We start from the raw sequence: 23,305 nt of genomic DNA, 5'->3' as shown, positions 1-23,305 counted from the left end.
CCTACGCATGGTTACCACTAGAGATGCCTGATGTCATCGCACGCTACCCGATTCCATTAACGATGCCATCCAATGCAGTGCCGTCAACGAGGTCGACTCCATCTCAGATGTCATCTCACACTACGCGCAACGCCAACTCCTCAATTTTATAGACATTTATGACAATAAGTCATGTGATGGTCACCACTGACTTGAGAATTTTATGGTCGATTTATCCGTTTAATAAAATTTATTAAAACATAAATCTGCCTCTTTATTTCTGAAGGACAGGGATATACTTTCCCTAAGAAACATCCAAGTTCCCATGCCGCGCATGGGTGTCGCGGTCGCTCGGGCCCGACCCCTCGCGTTACAATATATTAACAAATTGTTTGTGTGGATTTTGTTTTATACACAGATGTGGTAGTAACATACATGTAGGTTGATTGAATGTGTTCTGAGTAGTATGACTTCCTTACCAGCATTAGGCTATTCCCTACTCAGCAAGTCAGCTAATTATTCTTATTGAAGTTAGCAGGATGCTACCTCAACATAAGTCAAAATATTTTTACTCAAAGTCATTTTGTAATGTACTTTTTTCATTTAGTGTGGCAAATAAAAAGAGAAATATTTCTGCAAGTGGAAACTGACAGGGACTGTCTAAATACCGGTGTAATGTTGTTCTTAAAATCTGTGCTTGGTTATTTCATGTAATAAAAGTATTATCACCAAATACTTATTACATTAGATCATTATAAAACACTTGTCATAAATCCTGGGAGTAGTATAGGTGTGATAAATCCTCAACAGCATTTTATAATGAGGATCCCTGTGCACCTTGCTGACTTTGCATTGTCTGTTGAGATATTGAATGTGTCTGTATGTATTCTGATCACTGTCTATGTCTTTATTGTCACTGTATGTATAATATATTTTGATTGGTCATTTCAGTCAGTAAAATAGCTTGGTCTCTTGAGGGTTAAAAAATTTTTTTCGGATTTTATATACAGATTCATAAAGGTCAATATATGTTCTTCTCTGCTGTGCCATAAGTGAAGGGTTAAACAGTCACTGTCACCATAGGAAATGGCTGTTAACTCGTTCTGCAGAAAATAAGATTTTATAGATGTCTCTATGTGCCAATTATGCATGCTGTCATTCATATTGTTAATCTTTCATGACACTGATATATATTATTAATGAAATACAAGTTTAATAAAAAAAACTGCAATTAAAAAAGAGAAATTTTCATTTTTGTTTCACTTTAGGATTAACCCAGTTGAAAATTCTAGACAAGACTTCAATGGCTGAATTGATCAGAAGACTCTTCGACCCCTGCAGAGACAACACCAAACACTGGGATCAACACACCACTAACCATCCTACTCATGGCTGGCTTCAGATGGCATGGGAGTACCTGACCCGTCAATTCCCTGACAATCTCTCCAGGTTTGAAGACTTGCACATTCTTCTTGATCTGTCTTCTTGTAGAATTGTGAAGCTGAGTTCTGGCTTACCTGCTTTGATAACTTGTTGGCAAGGGGACAGACTTGATGATGGTTTAGCTAAGTGGCTTAAAGCATTGGGGGTAATTGTATTTCAGAATCTCCCCAAATTTATTGAAGATCACCATGCTGTTGTACCAAAATACATAAGTCCTCCAACACCTGAAGGTGTTTTACAGGCTCTTTCAAATGTGCAGACCCAAACCAACTTAGAAAAGATAAAAGACTGGCCAATGGCAGAGAAGGATAAGCTCAGAAAGCTTGTCTCTGAAGCCTCTGCGCATGACATAAAGTCACACAGAAAATTGCTTATGGAACTTCCAATCTTTATGTCGGTTGGTGGAACAGAATACTCTGATCCTCAAAGTTCTGGCAACAGAGTTTCTCTCCATGAAGCACCCTGGGTTTTACATCAACGTCCAAGCTTTTCATTACGTTGGAAGTTTATCGATGCATCAGGAACAGACTCTGAATTGCTAGTTCAGCAATTAGGAATAAGAATTTTGGACACGAATGAATTGCTAGGAGAAATTGTGTTAGCAGACATTGAGTGGTACCAGGAAAGCGGAGAGATTGATATTTTGATGAAGCAGGTACTGACCATCAACATGAATGAAGATAAAGAAATACGTCATATGGTGAGAGACATTCCTTTTGTTCCAAATGAATCAGGAGAGAGATTTACAGCAAGCCAATTGTTTGATCACCATGATTCAGTGGTATTTGATCTCTTTCATGGGGTATGTGACATCTTTCCAACTGGACAGTATAAGGATGATCCACAATTACATGCGGCTCTGAAAAGGTTAGGATTGAAGACAGAAAGAGAAAAAATAACTGCAGAGGACATTTACAAGGCAGCTCAGTACGTTCAAAAGGGATTGACCACGCAAAACATTTTGATGGATAAATCAGAAGCAATTATGACCATTTTGAGATCCAGACCAACTATATTAAAGAATAGGCTGAGAAACGGAAACAGGCTCTCGAGCTGTTTGAAAAGAACCAGGTTTATCAAGGTCAAGTCAAGGCCAGAGAATTATCCCAATTCTTTGCCTTGGTGTCCATCGGATTGCACCTTTTTAAGTCCAAGTGAGTTGCACAGCAGTATCTATGAAAAAGTGATTGGTTCTGTGGAACATGTCTCTTATGAGGTTGTGAATGAAGAGATTGCCAGGGAATTTGGATGGATCGAAAGGCCCACTATGCCAAAAGTCATAGCCCAGTTAGAACAGGTAGTAAGCCATTATACAAGCAGAGAAAAGAGTGTGTTTCTGCCAATGATTCTAGATATCTATGGAGAATTGTTTCATCCAGTTAGGAGGGATGTTCCCTACGAAGGCCTTAAATCCAGCTCACAGAAATGGATCTGGAATGGAGATGGATTTTCCTCATCAAAAGATGTTGTCCCTGGTATTCCTCCAGAACTGCAAGGGATTCAGCTGCACCCTCATTTGTTTGTCCTTCCAAGAGAAGTAGAGCAATTCAGCGAACAATTTTCCCAGTATGGTGTGAAACCAAAAGATAAACTTGAAATCATTCTGCAGGTGCAAAGCAATATCGAAATCAAATACCAACAAGAAGAAAGGGTCCAGTCTCAGATAACCAACAGCAACGCTGCAGATCTTGATGCACAGAGAGATCTTCAGACCATTATTGATCTGTTGCACATTGTTGAGTCAATGGACGAGGTTACAATATCCCAACTGCCAGATAAGCTCTTAGTGCCTGTTCATAGTGATGACAAATCCACCCTCATCCTTAAGCCAGTCTCCCAGTGCACTTACTGTGATATGGACTGGCTTCAGCAAGGGTATGATGTCACTGATATTAATGATGAAGAAACAGAATCTATCTTCTTTGTCCATGAGCATGTCTCAATGCAAACTAGTGAAAAGTTAGGTGTGCCAACTCTTATGAGTCGTATTTTAGATGTAGAAGAGTTGGACATGAACTATGGCCAATCTGAGCCACTGACCTGTCGCCTTCACAATCTGCTTAAGGAAGGCTACACAGATGGGTTATCCGTTCCTAAGGAACTTATTCAAAATGCTGATGATGCAGGAGCCCAAGAAGTGAAGTTTCTGTATGACCAGAGAAGAAATGAAGATGCCCAGACATGCTTGATAGATGAGGGAATGCGAAGTTGCCAAGGACCTGCTCTCTGGGCCTATAATGATGCTGTGTTCACAGAAGAAGATTTCAAAAACCTTGTTCAGCTGGGGGGTGCAACCAAAGAAAAGATGAGTGACAAAATTGGCAAATTTGGACTTGGGTTCAATGCAGTCTACAATCTAACTGATGTTCCAAGTTTCATTAGCAGTAACAGTATAGCCATCTTTGATCCGCATATGAAACATTTGGGAAGAGCAGCAAGATCAAAACCTGGAATTAAGATTAATTTAAAAAACAGAAAAAAGCTTCAGAAGTTGAAGAACCAATTCAAGCCTTTTAATGGGATTTTTGGCTGCAATCTTGATTCCACTGCCAAATCTTGCATATTTAGCTACAATGCAACATTATTTAGATTTCCTCTACGAACAAAGGAACAATCCTATAAAAGTGAGATCAGCGACGTGCATTATGATGAAAAACAAGTGCAATTGCTTCTTCAGAAATTGGTCGATTCATCTTCAGAAGTTCTACTTTTTACTCAAAATGTAAAGAAAATATCAATTTATCACCTCCCCAAGGATGGAACCCCATTAATGATGCAGTGTATCTATGAAACAACAAAGAACATCTCAAAAGTGATAAGAGGTTTGCATTTGCCAGAGGTTCAGCAAACACAAATTTTAAAAGCTTCAACCCAAGCCCTCCAATCAGCAGAATCAGCGCCATCAATTCCAATGCCCAAAGACACTAAAAATCAAACAGTGTCCCTTCTTCTTGAAATGTCCTCCAAAATGGATGCAGGTAGTGTGAGTATTATCAAAACTGAGGAGAAGAAAGATTTCTGGCTGGTTACGTCATGTATGGGAGACCTCACATCAAAGATGTTGACCATGTGCCAGGGATCTGGTCTTGTACCTACAGGTGGAGTGGCGGTGCAATTGAAGGAGTGCAGTGTTGAAGGCAGCATTAGATATACACCACTTTGTACTCAGAAGGGAACATTCTTTTGTTATCTCCCTCTTCCAATTTCCAGTGGATTCTCATTCCATGTCAACGGAAGTTTCTCTGTGGAGTCCAACCGCAAACATTTAACTGAGAAAACAATGGATGATAAAGTTTCAAAAGGAGCTGAATGGAACCAAATCATCTTGAAGGATGTCATTCCCAAAGCACTTCTTTTTTGTCTTGAAGACTTGAGAGAATTAACATGTGGTACACCTTACAGCTTTAGCGAATTGTGGCCAACCTGTGGGAGCACATATAAACCAGTATGTGAGCCTCTTGTGCAGCAGTATTATGCCTCCTTATTTTCCACAGAGGAACAGCAGGCGCCCGCTTTATTTTCAAATGGGAAAATGTGGGAAAATGTCCACAATGTTGGTATCCTCACAGATGATGTCAAGGGATCAAATATAGTGACCCATGCGGAAAGAATATTAGAAGATTATCTCCAGGAGAGGGGAAAAATATATGTAAAAGTTCCCAGTGAGACCATGAAAACCATGTTGTTATTTGCACCTGGAGAGATTCAAGGAAAGATCATGTTTGACCTTCACAGGTTATACAATGAAGCAGTTTTCCCAAGCATCAACACTCTTGATGGAGATGTCAGAGATACTTTGATACTTTATGCAATTGACCAAGATGATGAAGATCTCAATAAACTCTTGCAGAGATACCCATGCATTCCTTCCACACCTCATGGGGAGTTAAAGCAACCCTGTGCTCTCATGCACCCAAAAAGCAGAGCTGCCTCATTGTATTATGAGGAAGATGGGATTTTCATCAAAGGAACCGAAAGGTCATACCTGAACCCACGCCGCCTTCTGGTATTGGAAAAACTTGGCATCTTTGAAGACATCAGCTGTGGGCAGATTTTGGAGAGAGCCAAAAGTGTTGCTGGTCTCCATCAAACAGATAATGCAAGAGGAGTAGAGAGAGGGAAAGAAATATTGCAGTACCTAGCCTGGAGGCTGAGTGGAAAAGAAGGTAGTAAATTGGAAAGTGAACTCAGAGGCGTATTATGTGAAGTGCCATTTCTTCCAGTTAAGCCCAAACCAGACGGTTACCCACTTCCTTGGAAAGGCAATCACAACAATCTTGCTGCACCTAAAGAATGCTTTTCAGCAGATGTGGAAAATTTGGTGTCTTCTACCACTGCTGTTGTCGACAGAAGGGAATTGAAAATGAATAGAAGTGTGGAGAGGTTGCTCCAAATACAGTCTCGAAAAGATGTTGAACTTGATCAGGTATGGGACCAGTTTGATGAGGCCATCGCAGCTGCCCCAAAGTGTGGAAAGTTTGAAAAGAAGCTGAAAGATCTAATTAGGGACATTTATCAGTATCTGAATGATTTACTGCGAAGGGAACCTGCAAAACAGTCCGCTATCAGTAATGCACTGCAAAAGAGAAATGCAGTGTACATTCCGCAGTCACAAGAGTTTGTCTCAGGCAGTAAAGTTATATTCAACTCCAAGGGTGGATTTGAGCCACTTCTTTTTGGGCATCCTTATGACTGGAGAGACTTCCCTGATGTCATGGAAGCTGCTGGTGTTCGAGAAGACTTTGATATTGCAGATTATATAAAGGCCCTACAGAAACCACATCAAACATACAGCAAAAAATCACTGCCATTATACATACGTCAAATTGTGTCTGCATTACAGCAGAATATTGAGGATGAGGTAAAAAAGGAGAAAGTACCCCTCACAACAAAGCTGAAATCAATTGAAGATAAAAATGGGCCCATTTATTTACCAGATGAAGATGGAGTGATGTCTGAAGCAAAGCATCTTTGTTTTGATGATTGCCCATGGCTTGAGAATGATGATGATGACATGCATTGTGCACACAAAGATTTACCATATCATGATGCTATAGGCCTTGGTGTTCAGACGAAAAGAGGTGAAAAGCTTAGAAAATGTTCAATGGGAATACCCTTTGGTCAGAAGGAAAAACTTACAAATAGAATCAAGAGAATACTAGAAGGATACCCCTGTGACCAGGATATCCTGAAAGAGCTCCTGCAAAATGCAGATGATGCAAAGGCAACTGAAGTTCACTTTGTTTTAGATCCCAGAAACCATTCCACCAAGCTTATATTTGAGGATTGTTGGAAGCCATTGCAGGGACCAGCTTTGTGCGTTTACAACAATAGTCCATTTACTCAAGCAGACATAGAGGGTATAAGCAACTTAGGTGAGGGAAGCAAGAGTGAAGATCCAAACAAAACAGGGCAGTATGGGGTCGGTTTCAATGCTGTATATCATCTCACAGATGCCCCATCTTTCTTAACCAAAGGACAGGAAATTGGAGAAACATTGTGTATCTTTGATCCACATTGTATTTATGTGCCAGGTGCTTCTATTGCAGAGCCTGGAAGGTGTTATAATGACATTCCAAAGTTGAGGAAGGCTTTCCCAGATGTATTTGCAAGCTACTTGGATGACATGAAAGAATCTTTTCCAATGGAGGAAGCTACCTTGTTCCGATTGCCACTCAGGAATGAAAACATGGCCAGACAGTCTAAGATAAAACCAAGACCTGTTACCATTCCAGAAATGCAGTCCCTCATGGAAACATTTAGGGGTGATTTATTTCTGATGATGCTGTTTCTCAATAACATAAGGAAAATAAGTGTCTCAGAAATAAACATGTTCACTGGAAAGCTGCAGAACACATACAGTGTTGAGGCCCATCTCAGTGCTGAAGATACACAGGCACAACAGTCCTTTCTACAGGAAGTGGTGAACAGCTCAGAGAGACTGAAAACACAAGAACTTACAGTGGACCAGTTACGTCCCATAAATGTTTCTTTCACCATGTCCTTAAAAGACAACAAAGGCCGATTAGAAACATGGCTTATCACCCAACAGTTTGGCTTCAGCAATCCAAGCTCAATACCTACAACTTTAAAGAAAGCCCTCCAGGACAGAGAGTTGGGGCTTCTGCCACGTGGAGGGGTAGCACATATGCTTCAAGCTGACAGATTACCGATGGAGAGATTTAGCCTCAAAAAAAGCAGGGTATTTTGCTTCCTGCCGCTCCCACTGAAAACAAACCTACCTGTTCATATCAATGGTCACTTTGCACTGGATCATGAAGCCAGGAGAAACCTTTGGATGAACACTGAAAATACTGATGTGAAAACTGAGTGGAACAACACATTAATAGAGCAAACAATTGCCCCTTGCTACACCAATATGCTTCAGCAAAAAAAGAATATTATTATGGAAGAGATCTCTGGAAGTGATGAGACCCAGATAAGAAAATCTTTGAGCCAGTATTGTCAGCTCTTTCCTCATATCCAGCATCAGGAGAATTACATACATTATCTGTCTAAAAAGGTATACCAGTTGACCAGCGAACTTAATCTGAGGGTTCTTCCACTTTTGCGACATGCAAGACTGAGTGAGACGGGATTTAAAGTTGCATGGTTTACACCTACAGAGGGAGTATTCTTTGATGACTTAGATACCCAGATTCAGGAACCAGGGTCAAGCTTCAAAGAACCATCCTCCAGAGAGATTGTTAGAAGGATTTTATGTGAAAGCAATTTCAATCTTTTATGTTGCCCAATGTCAATATATACAAATTATCGGGAAGCAGACATCCAGGTGAAAACTGTTAGTCCAGAAGCTGTGCTTTGTTTCTTTCAAACCTACCAAAGACCTGACAGGCTGTGTTTTATTTCATGCTCAGATCTTCCTGAAGACATTGGAAAAACCATCTTTGAAAATGTAGACGACCTTCGCACTATGTTACAGTTTTGCAAGAAATCTGGCAATTTTGTGCAGCTACTTGAGGGTTGTCCATTGCTTGTAACTGAGGACAACAAGCTGAGGATGTTTAGTTCCAGAACACCCGTCTTCTGTTCACCTTTCTGGGACTTGCTGACTTTGTATGCTGCATCTTTTTGCCATAGGTTCTTGGAACGTACATTTTTTTGTACAGACCAAGAAAGGTCAATTTTCAAAAAATTCAAGGTATCAGATCTTGCAGAAAGGCTACCATTTGCCTTACCAGAAGTGCTACAAAATGGAGGTGTAATCCATTGGGATTTGAAGACTCCGTCAAAAGAGTGGATCCAATTACTGTGGACATACCTTCACTCGGAGGTTGATGCAGTTTCTGACGGCAACAAAATTATATCTTTATTGAAGCCACTTTCCCATTGGTGCCTCTTGCCAGTAACTGTAGGGCAATCAACATGTTTGCTTCAGGTTTCACGAACCCGTGAAGTTATGGACAACCGGGATTTCTTCCATCACTTCCTCAAAACTGAGGTTTTAGGTATCTTACAAAAGTTGGGTGTTCCACAGCTAGCCTATGATATACTACAACAACCCTCTGAAAAGACTGCACTACAAGGTTCTGGTGAGACCATACGTGCTATAATTGGCCACCCTAGAGATCCAAGTTCCATGATCATCGCCTTAGAAGGAGTAGCCAAACAACACAAGCTAGCAGGCAGACTGAATGTATCGGAATGTCATGATATTTTGGGATATTTTTGTCAGTATCTTCATGTGCTGGAAAGCAATCCTGAATTGAAATGGAAATTGTGCAGTTTTCCTTTTTTCTTATCTGCAAAAGAGGAGATTGTCAGCATTGAAGGAAAAGATACTTACATTGCACCGAGCTCTATCCCTTTAGATGGCATGCAGCTATTGGAAGGAGGTGGTCAACATTTGGCCTTCTTGAAACCCAATGGGATGTTAGAGCCACTCTACACATCGTTGGGTTGTCAAGTACTCTCTGAGTGTGATATGTACTGCAAGTTTATATTACCAAGGTTTGAAAGTCTCTCAGAAGAAAAAAGGATTAAGCACTTAGAGTTTATATCAGTCAAATTACGCCACAGAATTTGCCAAGGTGATTTGAGGAGATTGATTGATAAACTTTCTCATGTGAAGTTCCTACCTGATAGACGAAGTGGAATTCCTGGCACCCTGTCAACTGCATCAGCTTTTTATGATCCTCACAATGAAGTTTTTGAAGTTATGCTTACAGAAGAAGATTTTCCATCGGAGCCTTTTAGATCTCTAGCAATTTTGTGTTTGATGCGTGAGACAGGTTTACAGCAACAAGTCACTTCAGAGAAGCTAATTGAATTTGCCAAAGCCATTGAAAGGGGGGCTATTCTTGCACACAAAAGTAGAAATAAGACGGCACTCCAAAAGAGAGAAAATCAGGCACGTGTAGTAGTTACACATCTTTTATCAAGGGAGAATGTATTTAATGATGGTCATTTATTGCGCATTATAAAAGATGTGGCCTTTCTACCCCAACGTGTTGCTTCAAGCAACCTTCAGAGTCTGTGCCCTTGTGGCAATATGGATGGAGAAACATTGAGGCCTTTCATCTGCTTCAATGGTGCTGTCTTATACAAGCAGGAACATGAACATTTGTCATGGACAAGTGTATCATTCTTGGAACAGTGGGCAGAACCAAGGGACAGAAAATTGTGTGAAATACTTGGAGTGAAAGAAATCCCCTCTTTGGAACAGGTGATAGACCACTGTTGCAATGTGTGCCATAATTTGGAAGAGAGAGTTGAACTTTTAACAGCAGAACAATCTGAATTACTCTCTGAAATAATGGGGCAAATATATCAGCACTTGGAAAGATATCAAAACAAAGACAAAGAACATCCATATTGGACTCATCAGCTGCAACACTTGGCCTGCGTTTTAGTAGATCTTGAGGATGGAAAGAGGTTTGTTTATCCGAGTCAAGTTGCTACCTCGTGTGTGGAAGAAGAAGAAGAAATAAAGCCTTATCTTTTTGCTGTGCCTTCACATTTCACAAGGTGTAAAGAGCTCTTCAAGCTGATAGGCAGCACAGATAGACCCTCCTGCTGTCAGTATGCCACTGTCTTGGAAATGATTCATAAAGATACTGAAGGGAAGAAACTGGAACCAAATGAAAAGAAAAAAGTTTTGAAAGCAATGGGGTTTTTGTTTAAAAAGCTTCGCAGTGGGGAGGAATGGCCAGAGCAGGTAAAACTGTTATACTTGCTCACTTCAGCTGGGGAACTAAGGCAATCCAAGGACATTATCTTTATTGATAACATGTCCCATTTTGACCGACTACAGAAATTTCCATTGGAAGAACCCATGCTTGCTCGTCCTTCTAAGGAAGAAATTGGACCCGATGTCCCATCGTACAGCGATGTTGCTGAATTTTTGCCAGAATGTTTGCGCCTTAGATATCTGACTGATGTTGTTAAAGAGAAACTTCACTCTGAACCAAGTATCAACATTCTTCAAGAGCATCCTGTGAAATGGAAGATAAAATCAGATTTTTTTTATCAGGCAGTGATGCGTCTCTTTCGTCATGCTGGTAAAACCCAAGGCTTCACTGTCAGTCAGCAGGATAGTGCTGAGCTACAAGAAAACATTAAAAACATCAAACTTCACTTTGCAACAGAACTGACCACTGTTTTAGAATACAAGGGAGAGGTTTTGTCTGGAAGTGAGAGAACACAGTCATGCTTCTATCAAAAAGCCCATTGTGGACAACAGTCACATTGTTTTTATTTAAAAAGCAATTTTCAAATGAGCAACTTTTCACTCAGGTTTGTCGAAATCTTGAACAGTTTATCTAAAGGGAGGCTGTCAACTTTCCTCCATCACCTGTGCAGCATCCTAGATGAAAAAGTTGCTTTACAAGAGATTTCGAGATGTTTGGATGATCAGGGCATTCCCCCAGATGATTACTGCTCAGATACCAGTGTTCTCCCCATCCCTGGGACTTACCTTCACATAGAAGACCAGCATCTGCTTTCTGAGAATTTTCACCACTTTGAATGCGGTGAATACGTAGGCTATGAAGTAGAGGATCCATTGTTGAAGAGTCGTGAGGGTCTTCCAACATACATATATGCCATTGTCCTAGAAGAGATCAAGGAAGATGTTGACTCTCAAACCTCAGATGTGCTAAGAAGATACAAAATAAGAATTGGGAGTGAAGAAGAGGATGTCCTTGTTGTGACGGCAAATGACTTGTACAAATTTAAACGCACACCAAAAGATGACTCAAAGGATGTTGTTCTTTATGATAAAACTCCAACTGAGGATGACTTCACTCCAACATGTCTGGAGGACATTAAGGAAGATATCACAAAAACACTGTAGGCTGCGTGGAAACTTGATGAAAATGAGAGGAAAAAAGTCATCAAGAGACTCCTCCGAAAATATCACCCAGACAAAAACCTTGGCCAAGAAGATATTTGCAATGAAGCATGCAAATTCATACAGACTGAAATAACTAGACTTGAACGAGGTTCGCAAGAAACGTCTTCATCCTCAACTGAGACAACTGCTGCATCTTCTGGTCCTATATGGTCACATAGTACACGTAGTACTGGTAGGTCATATTCTACTCATGGTACTGGTACCCAGTCACACACTACATATGAAGATGTATTTGAGCAATTTTTCACCAGAATGGGGCAACGTGCCAGACAGGAGAGAGAATGCCATGACAGGTATTATTCCAGCGGGAGTCATGGTAGTGACAGCAGGACGTATGGTGGATTCTGGGAAACTCGTAAGAATCCCCAACCCTACGAGGCTTCCAGATGGTTCCGCCAGGCCCAGTGGGATTTCAAAGCAGTCTCCAATGACACCAGAGAGCCATTCCAGAGCTATGAGTGGGCTTGCTTCAAATGCCATCAGGTTAGATATAATGCTGGTTCAATCTTGGTTCAGTTTCATTAGATCATTATAATATATATGTAATACCTAAATTGCAGTTTCATTTTTTAAACTGAATTAAATTTGATACGATATATTATTAGATTTCATAAGTTCCTTTAATTTTTGAGTGTAATCCCAATTTTTCAAAAATTCTGTCAATCTACTCACTTCTTGTTTATGATCTGTCAATCTACTCATTTTCTACAGTTAAAACTAAACAGTATTTACAATTTTTTAAAATTAAAACATTATAAATATACAATTAGTTTATCTATATCACATATGTATATTACAATTTCAGTCAGCAGAAAAAGCACTGAAGGCTGCACAGTTTGCCATCGATGCCAATCTGAAAAACAACAGTCACGACCTGCCTATAATGGCTGACACTCTTAACCTTGCAGACAATTGCTCAACTATTTCACAGCGGTCCAGACGACTCCAGTCCCTGCTTACACATTCCACTGCCATGCACTATCCAGACAGGTGTCATGGTCTACCACATGAGGTCTACAACATGGACACAGCAACAAAAGCTGTGGACATCACCAGCCAACTGCTGACTGAGATCAAGACATTGTTGACAGAGAAAGGCGTGCCAATGGACAGAACAATGTAAATTTCTTCTCTTTTTATGTTACTAATCAATGCAAATTTCTTTTACTTTGAGAACATTTGCTTTGCAGGATATTTTACTGTCAAGTTACAGGATTGCTTCAACATGATGAACATGGGTGTGTTGAGAATTATTGTCTTGGGGGAAAATGAAACTAATTTTGAATTGTGTACTTTGGATAGGTTTCATATTGCGCTACAGGTATATATACAGAACAATTCCTATGACAGAAACATTTTTTTCTTTATTGAAAAGTTGGATAAAAACATCTTCATTGTAAATCACATTTAATTTCCTTTTTGCTTTTAATGCCAAATACATGTTTTAGTATACTGAAAAAATGTATATAGATTTTTATTGGAGTTTGAAGTGAGTCTTAGTTTGTATATATACAGTGTCAAAAAGAGTGAACATACGTACATGTAGTTGTAGTCTTAGGTATCTTTTTGCTGATAAGGTGGCAATTTAAGTGATATAAAATATTTGTACATACATACACTCATGGTGTATATATATAATATGCTTTTTGAACTTTTTATTACTGTTGTATACTGTATATATATATATAGGCTGGGTACAGTATATTTCCACTTTGCATCAGTCACATCTGAAACCAGACCAGGTGATGTACAGAGCAGTAAAAGAACAATGCCATTAGAAGACAATATGCATGTTATTATTTTTTTATTCAGAATTTGTTTCTAAATAATTTTTCCTTTTTTCAATTTTGAAATTCATCAAAGTTCTAGAAACCACATTATATTGTAGAGGAAAGTCAGTTAAAACATCTTTTGAAAGAAAGCATGACAGTTGGCATTTGTATGTAGATTGATTTCTTTTGATACATTTTATCACAGAATTTTGCCACTGTTATGAGAAAAGAAATTTGATGTGCATATTCATGCAAACAATATAATATGCAGGTATTTTGCTGGTAGCTAGTAGAAAATGTAAGCTGTGAAATATTAGAAAATTTAGATAAATTGCAGCAAATGTGCTTTGCAGGGATAAGAAGAGGTATCCTTGCAGATCAATGTGCATGCATTTTTTAATTTAGAAAAATCAAGTAATTGTGTCTATTTCTTATGCTGTTAATATATGCTGCTAGTTTTACATCAATTACAGGAAAATGTGATGAAAAGATTTCTAGAGTATATGGTAATGCTTAATAATGTATAGTTACTTAAATAAGCATTATTTGTTTCAATATATTGATTAAGAGTAAGCAGGCTCTATGGCAATTAAGTAAGATTTGAAATGTAAGACTTCCATCGATTGCAGTGAGCACCCTCTGCAAATACAAACACCAGCGTAACACATGCACGTTATGCAAAGTGACAATTTTTCATAGAACATAGTTCATTGTTTTAAAAATGAAATGTGGTAACTTGAAAGGAACTGATTAAGGCTGTAGTTTAAAAGGATTTTGGTTGTTGTTCTTTACAAATCTAAAACGAATTTTTAAATTATAGAGGGATCACATTTAAGATTATAATGCAGTGTATGGCAGATGCTGATGTTAGAAGAATGTGTATATAATAAGTGAACCACATTCTTCTAACATCAGCATCTGTATATATAAAAAATAAGATATGTATAATTTCAGTTAGTAAGCATGCTAGTAAGCAGTATGCGAGGGTAGGGAATACCTTTTGCATTCTGTGTGATTGGACTTATTTTTTTAGTGTGATAAGTTATTTGAGCCCAATATTATGTGTGGTATAAGATTCAAGAATTTTTGGTGATTGGTGATTGGCCTGAATATATCTTGGTGATTGGTGATTGAGCTATTTTAATCTTGGTGATTGGTGTTTAATGGGGGGGGGGGGGGGGGGGGGGGGTATTCCCTGTATACCCTCGTATGCCACCTGTTCTATAATCAGAATTATTACAGATAACTAGGTGGGTAGTGCCAAGTATACAGTGGAGTTGGAGTTTTTATTATTATTATTATTATCATTATTATTATTATTTTTTTTTTTTTTGAGGGGGTGGTTTGCAGCTGGTTTGCAGGATTTACTTCTTATTATTGTTATAAAGGGACAATATAAGTTATTAACCTACAATGTACTGTAGTAGCTATAGGGTCCAAAATGAGCATTCTTGCTATTTCATTTAAATTTAAGATAATATTTTAGTTAGATTGGATTTTTTGAAGGATTGGGGGAAGTGAAGTACATGTACCATACATAATTACATGTAAGTTTGTTTTTGGAAGGATTGGGGGAAGTGAGGTACATGTACTATATATAATTACATGTAAGTTTGTTTTTTGGAAGGATTAGGGGAAGTGAGATACATATACCATATATAATTACATGTAAGTTTGTTTTTTGGAAGGATTAGGGGAAGTGAGGTACATATACCATATATAATTACATGTAAGTTTGTTTTTTGGAAGGATTAGGGGAAGTGAGGTACATGTACCATATATAATTACATGTAAGTTTGTTTTTTGGAAGGATTAGGGGAAGTGAGATACATGTACTATATATAATTACATGTAAGTTTGTTTTTTGGAAGGATTAGGGGAAGTGAGGTACATGTACCATATATAATTACATGTAAGTTTGTTTTTTGGAAGGATTAGGGGAAGTGAGATACATGTACTATATATAATTAAATGTAAGTTTGTTTTTTGGAAGGATTAGGGGAAGTGAGATACATGTACCATATATAATTACATGTAAGTTTGTTTTTCCCTAATTAATTGAGTGCACATATAATGTATCTTTTTATTCTAGTATATAATTTTGGTTTTAGGTCATGTATAGTGTAAGATTTTACATACAAACAAAAAATAAAGCTATGTAGACATTTAGCTGGGAACATGAAAATATTGGCATAGGGAATCATTTGAGTTTATAATTAGACCATGATATCTTGTACCTATCACACTGTACTGTATCTGGTCCAAGATAATGTCAAAGGATCAGCTAAGTCTGCCCTAGCTTGTGTGTATTCTGGGTGCTTAAACTGCAGCTATATAGGGGGAAGCTGGGGGAGGGGGAAGGGCAGCCCTGGCTATTATCGTAGTATGTATGTAGGCATAGGGGAGGAAATTGCTTGTTTTGATGTTGGTTGGTTTGGATTATTTTGCGCTCATTAGACCTATTTGTGTGTGTGTGTGTGTGTGTGTGTGTGTGGGGGGGGGTTGCTTATTTAATCACATATCACAAAGTGGATTCAGTTTTGTTTTCCATGTGTGCTGAAAATGTCTTAGTTGTGCCTTTGATGGGTAGTTTATTACTGTAACACCTGAAATTATTTGGGGCCCCTTCCAAAATTAGAAAAGGGGGAAAACTGTCAAATTCAGATATTGCTTGAAGACCATATGTCTTGAACTATGCAAGTCCAGTAATTTTTTTTTTTTTTTGCACATGATAAAATGATGTCTAATAATTATGTATAATATGTTAACTTTATTTATCTGTCATTTTAATATTGACTGTCAGTTACTATATTATATACAATTAGGGTTAACTGCAGCATTATCAACATGTAGAATAGCATCTCCACTCATCTGATTTTAATGAATGATTTTCTTTGGCTTGATGGATTAAAGAGATCAAAAGGTATTTTGTCACAAACTAGCAAAGTCCCCAAATCTAGAGGCATGTTCAATACTACTCATATTTGGGAAGAAACACAAAGAATGCTAAGGAAAAGGAATTAAGATTGCTATAGCATTTAAACTACACTGAACTCTCAGATGGATATGAGATTGATGCACTCCCCCTACAACTTTGTGATGCCCTGTCAGTACTGCAGCACTTTACAACACTGCTTGAGTCACACTGAAATTGATTAGGATTAGGATAAACAACTGAAAATAATAAAAGTCATTATGATAATAAGACTTTAGAATTTGATTCTGTTTGATATAACATATTTGTACATACAAACATTAATGGTGTAGAATTTGGATAATATGCTTTTTGAACTTTTCTTTTTATTACTGTTGTATACTAAAACACTATTGTGTAAAGTGACAACCTTTCAAAGAACATTGTCTTGGATGGTACAATGTAAGTTTATTACTGTAACACCTGAAATCATTTAGCTCACCCTTCCCAAATTACTAAAGGAAGAAAAACGGTCAAATCCAGATATTGCTTGAAGACCATATGTCTTGCACTTTGCAAGTCCAGTAAACTTTTGTCTTGCACATGATAAAACGATGTCTAATAATTCTTAATAATACGTTAACTTTAACCGGGGGGAGGGGGGGGGGAATCCAGGAATATTTGAAGAGGGGGGTCTGCATATGTAAGCCGATCCCCCCACCTTTTCTGTTATTTTAGAGGGCAAACGGTTCCATTTAGTACTGTTTAGAACTATGATTCAGCTAGCCAAAATTCTAATTTCAAGAGGGGACTATTAAAAATTGGTGTGATATTTTTCAAAAATCGAAGGAGGAGGGGTCAGGACCCCCCTAACCCCCCTTAAATCCGCCACTGCAACACCATTGTGTTTATTGATTTTGTGATGAAATAAATATTTTACAGATTAACAAATGATCACTGCTCAGTGGCGTTTTTTTTTTAGTTTTTTTGTTTGCAAGTAAGAATCTATAAGTATAACAGCATCAGTGCACGCGCAGCACTCGGGACAGCCTGCTAATATTATCAAAACTGAATTTCTGGTCGAATTTAAAAAGCATCTTTAATGCGGGTTTACTAACATAAAAATTTGTAAAAGGCACCTTACTTTCGTAATATTTCAGCACTGAGAAATCACAAAAAATAAGAGACGGTGACTGAACCTGCTGCACCCGTATTTATACAAGTCGCTGCAAATAACAGACGCACCTTGTTACTATAGACGCGAATTTTTACTTATTGACCTCTGAAAGCCAGGGTCTAGTCAGATACAGGGCTGACAAATACTAAACGAGTTGATTTTCTATTTTCTTATTGACACGGAAAGCACTGTTATGTCGAGATAATAATGATATTTCGGCGAAAACGGTCAATACAACAGTACGTGGAAAAGGCACAATAAGCGCCATTGTCAACGTAAATGGTCCAGTGTTAACCAGAAAAATAAAAAGTAAACACAGCACAGCAATTAAAAGTTAAAATTTTGAAATATTGGGAAGTCACAGAAAATAACAGACAGGAGTGCGTGAATGATCACGCTGAAGACGTATCCAGACGATGCTGTTAGTACAGAGGCTAACTTTAAACAACAGTCTGTTAAGCAGAAATCAATGTTTTATATCGAAAAATTGTTCAAGAAATCTTTATCCTTCAGAAATATCTCAACCCGCAATTTGTATATTGGAGTACAAAACGCTGAATCTACAAATCACAGTCTGTCTACAAATTAATAAATAAATAATAACAACAAAATATGTAATAAACAATGCAAAATAATAAACAATAGGATGAATACAATAGAAAAATTATGAAAGGCCAGAGATCGTTGATTAAAACATTTGTAGATTCAGCGTTGAAAAAAAAATACACAAAATATTTGTATAAATACGTTTCACCCAAATATAAAACTGTGCTTGAGACATAAACAAAATTGGTTTCTTCACACTTAATTCTGAGAAATGTTTTAATAAAAATCCACCTATAGCTAGGCGTGTTTTGAACGCTGCAGCTGGGCTTAACCTGGTCGACCGGTTTACAGATTTGCTGTGTGTGTGTGTGTGTGTGTGGGGGGGGGGGGGGGGGGCGTGTGTGTGTGGTGTGTGTCTGTAAGGGGGTGTCTCTGTGTGAGTATGCTGTGTGTGTGTGGGGGGGGGGCGTCTGTGTGCGTGTGTGTGTGTGTGTGTGTGTCTGTGTGTGTGTATGCGTGTGTGTGTGTATGTATGTATGTGTGTGAGTGTGTGTGTATGTGTGTGTGTGGGGAGTGTCTGTGTGTGTGTGTGTGTGTGTGTGTGTGTATGCGTGTGTCTGTGGGGGGGGGGAGTGTCTGTGTGTGTGTGTCTGTGTGTGTGTATGCGTGTGTGTGTGTGTGTGGGGGGGTGTCTGTGTGTGTGTGTGTCTGTGTGGGTGTGTGGTTGTGTGTCTGTGGGGCGGGGTTCAACACACACGGCATCTTTGTATGTAATATATTAACAGTTAGATTTTTCAATTAATTTTAATGTAATATTTTTGTATGCTAATATCGCTTGAAATTATCCAATGTCGCCCGGTATGCATTCTGCAGACCCCCACCCCCCCCCCCACCCACCCAACGCGGCATTGATCTCACCAGCAACCAATGAACGCTCAAGGATTTGTCTCAAAAGAAACAAAAGGCCCCCAGGCATACCTACAGGTATATATCAAGGGTACTAAGGCAGACGCCGTTCACAGAGATCAGTCACCGGGCAGGACAGGCGGGATCAAGACTTATGCAGGTTTGACAGTTGAGCATTGAAAATTACTACAATAATCGTATTGTTTTAACCATTTTGGTAACATATTTAATTATTATTAGATAGTTAATAATATGAACATTATATACATCAATATTATTATAGCCCTGCGTATCCAATATACTACCCTGTTAGAACCCATCGAGGCAAAAAATTAATTATCTTTCGTCTTAGCTCTTGATGTACTTACTTCGAACTACAAATATTTTAAGACGGATCATTTATTTTCTAGTGTTTATCCGTAGTTAGTGACAACCCCCCCATAACATGATAAACGGCTGATAAACAGACCTTATTTAAAGCTTTCAAGACTCTAGATAAGAACACTTTTCATAAACTTAATTAGTACCCTTAAAAACAAGAATGACAGCAGCAATTTTTTTTAATTTCAAGGCAGAAATAAATAACTTTTCACTTATTCATCCAGTCTCATTAGCTGTGGGTGTTGATAAAGAATAAAATAAAGATCTTTAAAACTGAATCATTATCATAATTAAGCTATACAAATATGCGCATCGTAATCACGTGACAATGCGCTTGACGTGTAGTTATTTGGTTAAAGGGAGGAGAAGACGTGACTGTTCATCAGCGCACAAATTTCCAGTTATTTTACAGGTAAATTTCAACTTTTTAAGGAAACGTACATGCACACGTACTTAGGACATTGCTTTTTATTCTGTCTATCTGCTATAATATATTAACGGTTAAATGTGCGTTGCGTCGTATTTTCACTTTGAGCTCGACGGTGACAGAGGAGAGATTGCAAGGTACGTTATGAAAGAGAAAGAAAAAAGACAACTTTTGCTATGCTGTTAACTTTATTTGGTGACGGATGATAAAAATTACTGTCTGGGATGTGAAAATATCTGGTTGGATTTTTTGTCGAGGCTTTTTTGTCGTTGTTTCTCTTTGCTGCTGAAATGCTGACAAAGCAGTTCACGTAGATCTATAAATATTGATGTTAGAGAATAATGACGTGAATGTGAAAATATCAGTTCCGAAAGTATCAGGCATCGTACGTACTTTCGACAAAATGGCCTGAAGTTGGTTTTCTTGTCTCAGTTTTGGTTGTGCGGCTTTGGACGGACATGTTACCCGATCCTCGGCGACCGCAGGCGGGGTGTTTTTGAACAGATGTTTTTGGTCAGTGGTTATTATCAAGTATTTAATTAATCAATTTTTTTCCGACTTCATAAAAATGTTCATAGTTAATGACGCGTTATTTTAAGTAGTCGCATTTTATTATTTTTTTACCAATCCCACGTTCTTATTTGATCTCATACATGTATTCGTGTATGCAGTATTGAATATGCGCTGAAAAGGAGCCTTTTCAAGGGGAATTGGTAGGGACTTGCTAAGTGACAGTGCCCGAGTAGTTCTGAAAACAATTACAAGCCGTATAATCATCCTTTGAGATTTCAGCACAGGCTCACAGTGCAGAGATTTGTTAAGGGATGCTCCCTCTTATTGATACTTGTTATATAATAAACGCTCCCAGAGCACTTCCGGTTCAGTTATATCCACGTGTTTGACTTATTCCATTAACAAGATTAGCAATCTATTTCACCAGAAACAAATTATCTTTTTCTAGTGAAAAATCAACATGGGTCCCTGATAGACTAAGAGGGTACAAGTATATCAAGGGTAGTAAAACTGAGATCAGTCCCCGGGCAGGACAGGTGGGGCCAAGACACAAGAGCTCGGGTCTCTGTTTCCTTATCACCAGTGGAGTGACCCTGAAGGTGGGAAGTCATTGTTAATAAACTGCTGGTTTTACTACGAAATCCCAAGTCTCGGCAGCAGATATAGTGTATAGAGGGTAACAAAACGCGGGCATTTTTCTGTCTCCAGCCCCCCCCCCCTTTTTCGCCTGACCCAACCAGCAATGGGTTGAGTATGAAAAATATACATTAATATGCTCAAAATCCATGATTTTAATGTTACGCTCGACAAACTGTTAATTGTCGTTTTCTACCACTTGAGCTGGTATCGCTTTAATATATTTTTATTTCGGTTTCTCCCTAATATTTCCTGGTTTCGGTATCGGTCACGTGATGCAAGATAATTAAGATTCCTAAAATTGTGTTTCTTTGTATTTTCACTTTGAGCTCGACGGTGACAGAGGAGAGATTGCAAGGTACGTAAAGATTGAGAAAATAAGACAACTTTTGCTTTGCTGTCAACTTTATTTGTGACGGATGATAAAATGCACGAAAATGCAGTAGGCCCTACGTAGTAACGAAGTACATGTAGCAAAGAAGCCATAACGCAGTAGTGGTGTGAAGCATATTTGCAGTAGAAATGCAGTACACTGTATAGCCTACTGCAATTCTACTCCAAAAAGTTCATAGGTTTGTACAGAGAGGAGCATTAATGCAGTAGTTTAGTAGCATGATAGAAGCATGTTTCAAATATGCTAATTAGCTCCCAAATCAAAGCAGATTTGAAGCATATTTGCAGTATGATTCAGGGCTCAACATTATCGCCTGTCCGCCTGTCCGGGACAGGTAAAAATTCAGTTCGGACAGGTGAAGTTGCAGGGTTGGCTGTCCGACGGACAGGTCATGCTTTATGAGAAATTTGGAGCAAAAATCTTTTAAAAATCATTTTTTGTTGCATACTAACGTCTTTTTGCCTCTTCCTAGACGACATTGAAAAAGAGTGACCTACTTTTGGCACAAAACACATGCAGTCGCAAAACGAAGTCTGAGCAAACTTACCGCCAAATTATGAAAGTGAACACCCTCCAGAACTTCAGCAGACAAAATTTATTCACATATCAGGTTCACTACTGAACATTTATTTAGTTTAAAATTTACGTGGTTTAGTAATAAAGACACTTCCATACACAGAATCTACACAAGTACTGTGCTGGAGCCAGATTGGACTGGATGAACTGGCTATATCTAGTTCGTTGTCAAGGCAACAAACTGCCTGTCAATCAAACAAGTTGTATGCTATCTGCTCACTATAGAAAGTGAAATCTTTGGGACTGAAGATCTTGTTGAAATGTTGTTTATTTGCCAAAATATAACCTGAAATTTTGTATGATGTTTTTTTTTTTAATGACTCTAGCATCACCTCTGTTATTTACAGTTTAAAATTTAGTGCTGGAATATGATAAATTAACATTGCTCTCATATACCAGTGTGATATTGATGTAAGGAAGAAATTAGTAATAACAAATATGAGAATTTTAATAAAAAGAAGGGGAACTTTTTTATACTGATTTTATTTAGTTCATATATGTTTAAAAAATCAAACACGTGATAACACCTTAAAAAGTTAAATTGTTAACATAAATATAAGTAAAGTATTATAAAATTTCTTTAATTTTCATTGAAATTTATTCAAATATTATAAATTTTGAATATTTTAATAAAATTAATTTAACAGTACTGTACCCCCTCCCCACTTCCCACTCAGGGTTTTTTTTTTAGCTTTGGTTAAACTTCATGTGAATCTGTTATCAAATTGCAGACTTACAATTAGTAGACCCTGTACCCCAAATCCTAGGAGAAGCCCTGATGTGAATTATCAGACTTAAATGCAAGATTAAATCTTCAGGAGTTCACAAGTATGAAAAAACAAATTTTAATCTGAACATAGATTCACTTTAAGTTGCATTTTCGGGGCTCATATGATTGAATGTTTTGGTAATATATACATTAATTTAAATGTATGACCACACATATAAATTGACAAAGTTCAAATGTATGAATAGAAAAAAATTATTGGTTTTGTGGACAGGTTGGATTGAAAATCGGACAGGTCAAATTTATGAGCACCTGTCCGAAGGACAGGTGCTCATAAAAGTTATTGTCTAGCCCTGTGATTGCAGTAGTCTACTGCGCTGGAGCAGGGAATTATATCGGATATAATTCCCTGGCTGGAGTATCTACTGCATTTTCGTGCGGGACGTACTATACTGTCTGGGAAGGGAAAATATTGGGTTGCCCTTTTTAATCGATCTTTGTTGTTGTTTCTCTTTGCTGGCTCTATTTTCGTCAGAATG

At 38.2% G+C, this 23,305-nt stretch overlaps 2 protein-coding genes across 2 annotated transcripts in view; both read left to right on the top strand.

Annotated features, from left to right (window-relative positions):
- Window positions 1-16,776, top strand: part of LOC106174431 (sacsin) — a 39,413-nt gene extending 22,637 nt beyond the window's left edge. The window contains exons 7-8 of the mRNA XM_087010854.1: window positions 1,248-12,280; window positions 12,603-16,776. Of these exons, the coding sequence (XP_086866980.1) occupies window positions 1,248-11,737 (10,490 nt within the window). The 3' untranslated portion in view covers window positions 11,738-12,280; window positions 12,603-16,776. The remainder of the gene's footprint in view (window positions 1-1,247; window positions 12,281-12,602) is intronic.
- A 4,583-nt stretch (window positions 16,777-21,359) lies between these two features.
- Window positions 21,360-23,305, top strand: part of LOC147762007 (sacsin-like) — a 41,317-nt gene continuing 39,371 nt past the window's right edge. The window contains exon 1 of the mRNA XM_087010852.1: window positions 21,360-21,427. The gene's annotated coding sequence lies outside the window, so the exon portion shown is untranslated. The remainder of the gene's footprint in view (window positions 21,428-23,305) is intronic.

Source organism: Lingula anatina, chromosome 4 (assembly GCF_051362555.1).
Source record: "Lingula anatina isolate TDL-2025a chromosome 4, LinAna3.0, whole genome shotgun sequence".
Lineage (NCBI taxonomy): Eukaryota > Metazoa > Brachiopoda > Lingulata > Lingulida > Lingulidae > Lingula > Lingula anatina.
This window is presented reverse-complemented; position numbering and strand designations above follow the sequence as displayed.